Here is a 10427-nt window from a genome sequence, read left to right as displayed (position 1 = left end):
CATCAAAACTTCCATGCCAGCATTTGAGACTTGATCAATTTATTAAGAGCAAAAAAAAGGAAAAACCATGTAATGCTGAAATTGGAAAAGTGGACTAAAGTATCAAATTTTTAGACTTCAATCACATTTTAAAGCTTTTTAGTACAGTGTCAAAGAGTGACCAGCTGCAATCTTTTACAAGTAATTTAAAACAAAGCCAATTGTACTGAAAATAAGGTTGCACAAAGCGCACTCCTATTGAGACATTGAAGTAGCGACTGCATGATGATGTCAGCATCAATTTTGGGAGGTCACTGAGGTACTTTTCAAAGCAGCAGAGGTACTAAAAAAACCAAGATGCAACATTTTCGTGCTCCTTCATGTTCTGGACAGCCTTTAATATTTACTAAGTATTCTCATACCATACGGTTAAGATAGCAAAAAATGGTCACATTGTAGTAAAGCTATATGAATTTGTGTTTTACAGATAAAACATTACTTTTCAAATTCAGATTGCAAAAAATTGGATATTATGCCTAAGTAAGTTCCTCAGAGAAAAGTCCTCCTACCAAGCCACTTGAGACTTTGCTTTCAACACATTTTGGTAGTTAGGCAGGAGGGTGTCAGGCTGATCAACTTCTCTTGGTTTACTCAGTTTCAACCAAAGCACACTAATGGCTGCCTGAATTTGGAACTTGATTTTGAGAATCATGTAACTAAATGTGTTCCAAGCCGATCCCCATGGCACACACCAGACAGCCACAATGGAGCCAAAAAAATCTCAGAAATCTCGTGAGTGTCGCTGCTCTGATTAGCCCTCTAGTTCCTCCACATGAGTTTTTCAAAGTGTCATTAAGTGTCAAAGCTCATGGACATTGCCATTGAATCGATCTAATTTTATGCCTAGAACTCGACATCATGGTACCCTTAGAGAGTTGCCCAACTACATCTCAAATCCTGTCCTTTGAAAGCTATCTTCAACGCAATATCCCATTCCTGAGTAAGGACACCTCGAGTGTGTAAAACCGAAGAAAACGGGTTCCAGAGGTTGGTGGTTCTAACTCTGGAACAGGATCCAAGTCAGACTTGGTCTCCAAGTATTTGACTAAAATTCCAGATCAAACTCGGGCATTGGCCTTCAACAGTCAAACTATTTGCTTCTCCCACCTTTATAAATAAGATCCGTAGGTCTTCCCCGCCCCCTGGCCCAGCCCCCTGGCCTTCAGATTACCGAGGGGCGGGTGGACTGATCTAGGTGTGTTCATTGGTTGAGGGGAGATGGCCTTGTACGACGACCCGGGGTGGTTGTTGTCGCACATCGCGCACTCGTTCGTGCTCTCGGACGAAACTGGAGCTTGCGAACAAGTCATGACGGCCCAGGACGCCCACGCCTTCCACACGCCGCTGGCCCGGGTCTGGGCCCGCCAGCACGACACGCCCCTGGCCTTCCTACAACCGCTGGAACAACTCCACGCCCAGGACGACTTTGAGCCCCACTCCTATGACATTCGCATCCCCGGCGCCGTGCGCGGCGGCGCCGCCGGGGCTGCATTAACGGGTAAGGCTTGCCAGGGTCCGTCAGGCCGGAGAGGGGGGTCAATCAGGGCAATAGTGATCGGCCTTAGGCTCCTCACGGGCCTCATGGGCCTCATGGGAGCTCCCTCGAGAGCGAGAAGGAGGTCGAGTCCCTCGTAGCACCCCTTGGCCGCCGCATGATTTGTTGAACAGTCGAGGCGTTTCCAACCCATGGGACCCTGGGGGCACTTCACGTCAAGTGTCAACACTTTTTTGATGAAGTCACGGCCAGTCAGTCATCTCTGATTTGGCCAATATTTGGCATAATGATTGGTGGACATGTTCGAACGTCAGATAACAAGTTTCAGGTGCCTAGGCCATCCAGGACCTATTCTAGGTAGGGCCACGCCCCTTTTTGGCCAAACCACCGGACCACCATTGGTGTTTGAACAGCCATAACTCCGGCTGTAGTGATCCCAGTCGGATGAATGTTGTATCAAAATACTCTCGAGACAGCTACTCGTTATTAGTATGGTTATTGATTTGTGAAGTTATGATCTAATTTACTGCTACCAATGGCAACATGAGGAAAAAAGTAACAACTGATTAAAAGGTCATGAGGATGGTGTGGCTTTTATGGTTAAGGAATATACCAATGGCTTGAGCTCAACCAAGGGCCTGGTATTTGGAAAACACAAGGCACTAACTCAAGCCAGTTATTGAACACGTGAAATTTCATGAAATCTCAAGGGAGACCTAAGTGCCGAGAAGATGTGCACACTTGACGTGGAATGCCCCTCATGGGACTCCCACAGCCACATCCAGCCAAAAATGGGGGCCGCCGAATCAGGGGTTACATATGAGGTCACTTATATTAAGCCCGATTCTGGCTCGCCCCTCTGTATGATCACTGGGGTGGAGCCCCGCCATAGGATTCTGCGGCGTCAGCCACTGGTCGTGGTGTCCGATCGAAGCGGGTGGGTAATTAGAAGATTGGTAATTAGATCTACGCCCTCGCAGATCAACGGCTTGAGCTATTGCGGCCTACCGAACGAAGAGGAGCCAGATCATTTTTGGGTTTTCAGCCTAGTCCTGTCGAGTGCGGCTCGCCATTGACCCCCCCCTTATTAATAATTGGCCCATCCCCTGCACTTTTGCCTGAACTGGTTTCAGGCTCGACTGGTTTTCACCGACCCCGCTCCAATACCGAGATCAAACTGGAGAAGATGCGGCGTGACAAGCGTAACTTACCCAAGGTCAAGACCATTCATTGGAAGGCCCACCCCCATCCCCTGCGACCCGAGGAAATCGAGGCCTTGTTTCCCATCAAAACTCTGCCCGATCGCTCCCAGTCCACCGAGTAAGTCCAGCTTATGAGCGTAAAATGATCATGGCCATCAATCAACATTGGCCGTGGGCATTGCATTGTAGAGCGCCCCATCCGGTCCGATCGCTCCTAGCTTACCAATTGGAGCACGCTGCCCTTGATTCCCAGCACAATCCCTTCTCGCCCTTCGCCCGTTTTGACGCCAAGAACGCAGGCCTCCACGAGAAGACGCGAAAGATTCAGATCTACCCCGAAATGGCCTGGGCGGAAGATCGCGGCTTCCCCGTCATTGTCCATGTCTTGGCCACGGCCAAGGTCACCGAGGTGATCGGCTATGCTTGCTGGAAGTATACGGAAGAAGGCCGCCAACCCCCTTTGGTACACAAATCCCACGAGAAATATACACTCTACATGGGTAAGACCCATTAGGTGATTTAACACGAAATGATCCAAAACTAGTTACAAGGCCAAGTTGATAAGAAGCCATTTTCGATTCCATATGGTCACTAATGAAGTAGTTCTGGGGCGAGTCCGGACTCGAGTCCGAGTGCACTCGATTTTTTTTTACAGAGGACTCGAGTCCGGACTCGTCAAGGAAAAATGATGCGAAATTTTACATATAAAAGACTCGATCGACGAGTCCGGCAAAAAGTAAAAAGATCGAAGGACTCGCCCCAGTACTACTACAAGGTTCGGCCCATGATGCGGTAAACATTTCGCTTGACCTCACCTATAGTTGTCCATAAGTAAAAGTCCCATTTTGTGTCACCACTGTTTATGACCTGATATAACATTGAATGCATAGCTCTCACTCGTCCCTCGCCTCCATTTCAGCCGAACCTGATGGCACGATCGAGCGAGAATTCCCGCCTTTGGAGAAGCGGGAGCTCATCTCCAAATACGGTTTCAACATCCTCGGCCTGGTCGACCTGGGCCAAGACGGCGAATACAGCTCGCCCGCCGATCGCACCGTCACCGTCATCCTACCTGAGGGCACGTTCACCGTCATGGAGCTCGACACCCTGGACATCCCCGTCAAAGAGCTCCTGGCGCGCGTCTTGGCCCGCCGCAAGATCCCACAACACCAAACCTTCCAGTTCAAGTACATCGTGGAGCGGAAGGACGGACAAGGCGAGGCCTTGGACGAAGAGGCTCTGCTCAGCTCGTTCCACACCAAGGAGTTCTACATCCTCCGGGCCAATAGTCGCCGGAAAAACGACCAAGATTTGGGTTCGATCAAGCATCAGGACAGCGATCTCGAAGACTCCGTGTATCGCGAGTACCACGACATCCAGATCCGCACCAAACTCCATTCCAAGACGGATGTGACCCTGGGCATCTCCGAGGACAAGTTCGAGGTCTACCCCAAGGAGCACCATAGCTCAGCCCGATTTTGGAAGAAGCAGAAGTCCGTGTCCTTCGACATGGAGAGCATCGTGGCTTGCGAGATCGTGGAGGAGAAGCCCAACGGAAAATCCGTGTTTCGGATCGTGTTCCAGGCCGATCACGGCTACAAACGCCACGACTTTGAGTGCGAAGGGAGTGCGGCCACTAAGATCCACGCCAAGATCAATCATGTGATGAACTTGCATCCGCATGAAACGCGGGAAGAGTACCAAGAGTACAAGGAGCGGAAAATCGCACGACGTCACACGTGGCTCATCAAGTGAGGATCACGTTTCTTGTCCGTCCAATGGTTTGGCCAAGAAGTTGACAATCATTGAAGAGGAGGGACTAAGAGCCACGTGCGTTTGACTTCATGAAGACTGCTCAAAATGGCTGAAATGCTGGCTGGAGCGTTCGTTCGGTTTGCCTAAAACAAGCTTTTATTCTTGTATTCAAAGGAATTATAAGATGGTGATGGCGGCACAGTGGGGCCTGTTACACTCGCCCCAGGGAGACTGAGTCCCAGTGTGGGGGGTGGGCACGGTCGTCACACACCTTTTATATCATCATATACATAGTATTATTACACTCAAGTGCACAATGGTCTGGTTGTTTTTTTTTTTCGAGAGGAGAGGAGTTCAAGGATGGATGTGGTTGATGTTTCCCTACTTACTTTCCTTCTCCCCTCGATGATGACGAGAATCACGGCCGAATCTGAGGATCCAGCAGGGCGGACCTGATTATATGAATGCCTCGCCTCACTTGTAGGCCACTTGAATGAGTCCGGCCTCTCTCAGCTTCATAAACTTCTCAGCAATGGCAGGGTTCTTGAGATGGTCCTGAATGGCATTGGGATCACTTTGCATCTGCTCCAGGATCATGCGCATGGCCGGGTCGTTAAGGATGCGCTGGACTTCCGGGTCGTTCATGGCGCGTTTCCGCACCTCCTCTGGATCCGTGTGGGACTGCATAGCGCAGCTCCGGTAACCTTCCATGGCCTCGGTGCAATTGGGATCCAGCTCCAGGGCTTTCTCGTAGGTGGCCTGGGCCTTGGACGTCTGGCCCATGCCTTTGTGGACCATGGCTTTGCGGAGGAACGCTTTGATGAACTGCGGATCCAACTCGATGGCCTTCTCGCAGTCCTTGAGGGCCAGGTCGAAGGACATGAGTTTGGTGTAACAAGCCGCTCGGTTGCTGTAGATCTTCGAGTCGGAAGGGTTGCGCCGAATGGCCTCGGAGTAGCGCTTGACCGCGCCGGAGAAGTCGCCGCTCTTGAAGCAGGCGTTGCCGGCCTGCTTCTCCTCCTCCGCCAACTCGGGATTGATGTAGTCTTGCTCATTCTTCTTCTTGATCAGACTCTCGATCTACAAGGTAAACATATTAAGGGCATCATGATCGGCTTTCATACTGAGTTTCATGTGGGATGTGGGGGGGGGGGGGGGGGGGGTGGGGGGGGGGGGGGGGGGGGGGGGGGAGGGAAAAAGCAGGAAAATTGGATGGCCCAGCGCCTCCACTAAGTGCGTTACCCTTAATCAATTATTTGAGGAAGATGAGAAAAGACCAAAAAGCTCCGTAATAGGTTTCTTGGAAGTTGGATATATCTCGAATATGCTGAAGTGCTAGATCAATATGACTTCAAATTGTACGAGTAAAAATCCGGACACTTTGACCATGTTGGTCGAGAAGTCAATGGGAATCGGGTTGGAACACTAATTTTCATTGTGAGAATGAATAAGACAACAATAACTTCTCATCTCCGAGTCCTTTTGAATTCGGTAAGGGTAAGATGTACAAGAACAATTTTGACAGGTAAATAAGAACCCAACAGGGGATGGTATAACGACTGTATGATTGATGCCTCGAGAGGAGTGGTTCCATCACCATTTCAAACAAAGTAGTGCTTTCCCAAGTCTTTGAAGACCAACTTCAAAAGTATCACTTCCACCAGACTGCCATTAAGGTTGTTGGGGCGAGTTGAATGAAAAGATCACCCAAAGGCAAAAAGAGGAAAGAAACAAAAAGGTCTGGCTTGGACCATAGCTTAGAAACAAATAAACCCAACTATTTCCATCCAGCCGGAAACCCGTCCCACCTGGGATTAACCCCTGGGCCCACCCCGACAGAAGACGCCTCGAAAAAAGGTCATCCGCCCCATAATGGACACAGACGTTAGTTCTTCTCCCCCGATGAGTGGGCGTGTTACTCCTTCAAACTGAACATTGCCTCATTGCCTGCTAAGGCGATACTTCTTCATGACCCTTTCGAACGAACCCACTCATGGGTCGAATATTACGTCGATCTCCCGAGCGAGAGACACACCCATTTCTCACCTCGGAGAGGGAGGTTCGGTAGTCGGGCGTGCGGTGCTCGGTCAGCGCCTTCTCAAAGGCCATCTTGGCCGTGTCCAGCTGGCCCAGGCGCTTGGCCGCATTGCCCAGCCGGGCCCAGGCCTTGGCCATGAGCTTGAAATCGGCCCGATGCTCCCGGCCCACTTGGAGGGCGCGCTGGCACTCGGCCACGCAGGCCGGGTAGTCCTTGCGCTCGAACTGGACGGCCGCCAAGTTGGACACGAACGTCATGTCCGTGGGGTCCAAGGACACGGCCGTGGTGTACTCGCCCCAGGCCGTGTCCAGGTCCTTCTTCTTGTAAGCCTCGTTCCCGCGGAGCTTGGCCGCCAGGGCAGCCGCCCGCTGGGCTGCGTCCACCGTGGGCGGGGCACCCTCACCGCCATCCACCGTGTCTGACATCCTCACTCACTCACTGACTGATCAAGTGATTCAAGTGATCAAGGGATTCAAGTGATTGAGTGAACGGGGGGAACGACCCCAAGACTCGGATTTTCATCTCAGGCTGGCCCAAAAACAACCGCCAAAACAGGTCAGACGGAGGCCAGGCTCAAGGTCTATCTACCTTTCGGGCTCCATCCCCCTAGCCCTAACCCTTATTAGCCTGGTATTGGTGGGGGGACGCTCAGTCTTGATTCGGGCGGATGGTGCCCGCCGGGGCAGCCAGTGTGAGCTATCCGAGGGGGTGCATGTCGAGTCTGATTCTGGTGGGGGCTAGCTCATTTTGGCAACACTGACAGCAGGTCGGGCGGATGAAATGGGGAAAGAAGGGCGATTCCAGAATCTTCTCCACGCGGGCCCAGCTTATGACGCAACGTATGCACTGCCAATCACGCAAACTAGGCCCGGATGGGTCGAAGCGTGAACGAGAAAGGGGCTGCCAGCCATGGTGGTTCGTCAATGGATTGTTAAAAAGTCGTGTTCATATATTTATATATATATTGATCTGAGGTCGATGAGATCATTAGCCAGGCAGAGGTTATGACTAACTGGCTAGGAGATCAATTCACGTGTGATTTCAGCTAATGGCTCTAAAGACGAGTGTTGAGATTGACAAAGTTTTTCATTTTGAGTGTTTAGATGATCTGGTTGTCGCAGATCAAGATGCTTTAGCACCCATCAAGGACTTACGGTTTTCAAGTTCTCTTTTCCACATGGTGTGACATAGCAGTTTCTAATGAGATGCTCAAGCCACATCTGGAATATGCTTCACCTAGGGACCCTGGATTCAGAGACGCGCGGGGATTAACAAGTGGCTCCACTTCAAAAATGTAAACGATCAGTAGAACTAAAAGATTTTAAACTGATGCGCTGTATAAGAAAGAGTTCTATCATGACAAGGATCATTGAATATTGTCGTGAAGGACACGGCCAAATTGTCCTTGAAGACAAGCTGATTCATGGATATGGCATTTTAGATTGTTGGTTCTCTTTTGCCACTTTCTAAATCCTGTCTGAACCCATATTTTCATAAGATTAGATTGCTATAATATTTCATTAGATTATTCAGATTAACATTATCACATGTGAGCTTCCTGAGTCTATCAAGAAACAAGTCCCTTATACTTTACAATCCAATTTGTTGAATATGGTTGTACTTTCTTTTTTGAAGTGCTTTAGTCCAACTTGAGACTGGCAGCATGCGAAAGATCAGTGTGTCAACTACATTTTATTGAGAAGTACCACACTAATACCATTGTAACAACAAAAGACACTCTTAAACCTGTGGAATGAGCTGGCAAAGTCCATGGTGGGTCAAATTTGTCATAAATCATTCAAAGCTTTGCCCTAGTATGCGATGCAAACGTGCGTGCGACCTCTTTTTAGAAGCAACTGACTCCCTGTCGGGAAGGTTTCCACGTTCGCTGACAATTGGCAGCCAATCAGATTGGTCGAATTTGATGACGTATACTCAACCTCGCGTATCTATGCCTAGAGCATCTATAGCTTCGCCCGTTTGGGCTCCAAAGAGCTCAGCAAGGTTACCAAAGGTAGAACAAATCCAAAGACGCTTCACTAAGAACACCATAGGAATGAGAGAGCTCCTTGTATTGGGAGAGATTGAAAAAGCTGGGACTGTACAGTGTTCAGAGAAGGTACTAAAGGCATTTGATACTGTTTGTTTTCAAAAGTATCCATAGTCTTTGTCCCAGTCCAGGTTTTAATTGTCGATTCTAGTGACCATTGAGGCTTAAGAGGCTTAACATATGCGTTTTGAGAGCACCTTCAAGTCTTCAAGAGAATCCAATTCAGTTCAAAAAGTGAACTCCAGTTAACTTCTTTCTCGGGCTCCTTCATATTTTTATTAGCTTCTGTCTTATAGTCATAGGGATTATGTAGGCATTATTGATCCGGTAGGATCCTTCCCGTCAGACTTGAGTTGAACCGACTTGGTTCAACTTATTTGTTTTGTCCAGCTCACTCGGGCCGAGAAGGATGTTGTGCCCATGCAACTCAAATTTCCCTGCTTAGCTTTTACCAATGGGGTACCCCTGCATGGTTTCATGAGTGCATATTTTGAGATGCAATTTGTACCCAGTTCATAGATAATGTCATAAATAGATCGATCAAGGGCACTGCGATCGCATGTTTTCGTCTCAGCTGTTGCTGGGGAAAAAATATTTCATTCGTAGTCAAGCTACTTAGGACAACTATGGTGCAAATTTGAATCGTTGACGGCTCGTCCAAATTCAGAGTAGAAACCCCTGATAAGACTCCTTGTCAAGCAATTGCTCTCGTCCAGCACACTTCATAAAACGGGTTTGAGTAAGTTGTCCAACCACATTNTCAAGTGATTGAGTGAACGGGGGGAACGACCCCACGAACTGGATCGAACATTCCGGTCAATTCTCCGGTTTTCATCTCAGGCTGGCCCAAAAACAACCGCCAAAACAGGTCAGACGGAGGCCAGGCTCAAGGTCTATCTACCTTTCGGGCTCCATCCCCCTAACCCTAACCCTTATTAGCCTGGTATTGGTGGGGGGACGCTCAGTCTTGATTCGGGCGGATGGTGCCCGCCGGGGCAGCCAGTGTGAGCTATCCGAGGGGGTGCATGTCGAGTCTGATTCTGGTGGGGGCTAGCTCATTTTGGCAACACTGACAGCAGGTCGGGCGGATGAAATGGGGAAAGAAGGGCGATTCCAGAATCTTCTCCACGCGGGCCCAGCTTATGACGCAACGTATGCACTGCCAATCACGCAAACTAGGCCCGGATGGGTCGAAGCGTGAACGAGAAAGGGGCTGCCAGCCATGGTGGTTCGTCAATGGATTGTTAAAAAGTCGTGTTCATATATTTATATATATATTGATCTGAGGTCGATGAGATCATTAGCCAGGCAGAGGTTATGACTAACTGGCTAGGAGATCAATTCACGTGTGATTTCAGCTAATGGCTCTAAAGACGAGTGTTGAGATTGACAAAGTTTTTCATTTTGAGTGTTTAGATGATCTGGTTGTCGCAGATCAAGATGCTTTAGCACCCATCAAGGACTTACGGTTTTCAAGTTCTCTTTTCCACATGGTGTGACATAGCAGTTTCTAATGAGATGCTCAAGCCACATCTGGAATATGCTTCACCTAGGGACCCTGGATTCAGAGACGCGCGGGGATTAACAAGTGGCTCCACTTCAAAAATGTAAACGATCAGTAGAACTAAAAGATTTTAAACTGATGCGCTGTATAAGAAAGAGTTCTATCATGACAAGGATCATTGAATATTGTCGTGAAGGACACGGCCAAATTGTCCTTGAAGACAAGCTGATTCATGGATATGGCATTTTAGATTGTTGGTTCTCTTTTGCCACTTTCTAAATCCTGTCTGAACCCATATTTTCATAAGATTAGATTGCTATAATATTTCATTAGATTATTCAGAT

The 10427-nt window shown here is 48.9% G+C and overlaps 2 protein-coding genes across 2 annotated transcripts; one reads left to right on the top strand and one right to left on the bottom strand.

Annotated features, from left to right (window-relative positions):
• Positions 1 to 952: 952 nt before the first annotated feature.
• LOC131891095 (target of rapamycin complex 2 subunit MAPKAP1-like) lies at positions 953 to 4808 on the top strand. Its single transcript, XM_059240599.1, has 4 exons — positions 953 to 1537; positions 2668 to 2854; positions 2926 to 3236; positions 3656 to 4808. The coding sequence occupies exons 1-4, from the start codon at positions 1258 to 1260 to the stop codon at positions 4489 to 4491; spliced, it is 1614 nt and encodes a 537-aa protein (XP_059096582.1). The 5' UTR covers positions 953 to 1257; the 3' UTR covers positions 4492 to 4808.
• On the bottom strand, positions 4621 to 7039 carry LOC131891097 (stress-induced-phosphoprotein 1-like). Its single transcript, XM_059240601.1, has 2 exons — positions 6538 to 7039; positions 4621 to 5571 (listed from the first exon to the last, which is right to left on the bottom strand). The coding sequence occupies exons 1-2, from the start codon at positions 6952 to 6954 to the stop codon at positions 4966 to 4968; spliced, it is 1023 nt and encodes a 340-aa protein (XP_059096584.1). The 5' UTR covers positions 6955 to 7039; the 3' UTR covers positions 4621 to 4965.
• Between the last annotated feature and the right edge of the window lie 3388 nt (positions 7040 to 10427).

This window comes from Tigriopus californicus, chromosome 11 (assembly GCF_007210705.1).
Source record: "Tigriopus californicus strain San Diego chromosome 11, Tcal_SD_v2.1, whole genome shotgun sequence".
Classification (NCBI taxonomy): Eukaryota; Metazoa; Arthropoda; class Copepoda; order Harpacticoida; family Harpacticidae; genus Tigriopus; species Tigriopus californicus.
The sequence above is the reverse complement of the archived record's forward strand: the minus strand, read 5'-3'. Positions and strand labels throughout refer to the sequence as shown.

Excerpts from the sequence above, each read along its gene's own strand:
- LOC131891095 (XM_059240599.1), top strand. The coding sequence starts at position 1,258 with ATGGCCTTGTACGACGACCCGGGGTGGTTGTTGTCGCACATCGCGCAC. Across the intron at positions 1,538-2,667 it reads CGCCGGGGCTGCATTAACGG|GCTCGACTGGTTTTCACCGA; the intron begins GTAAGGCTTGCC and ends AACTGGTTTCAG. Across the intron at positions 2,855-2,925 it reads GATCGCTCCCAGTCCACCGA|AGCGCCCCATCCGGTCCGAT; the intron begins GTAAGTCCAGCT and ends ATTGCATTGTAG.
- LOC131891097 (XM_059240601.1), bottom strand. The coding sequence starts at position 6,954 with ATGTCAGACACGGTGGATGGCGGTGAGGGTGCCCCGCCCACGGTGGAC. Across the intron at positions 5,572-6,537 it reads ACCGAACCTCCCTCTCCGAG|ATCGAGAGTCTGATCAAGAA; the intron begins GTGAGAAATGGG and ends TTTACCTTGTAG.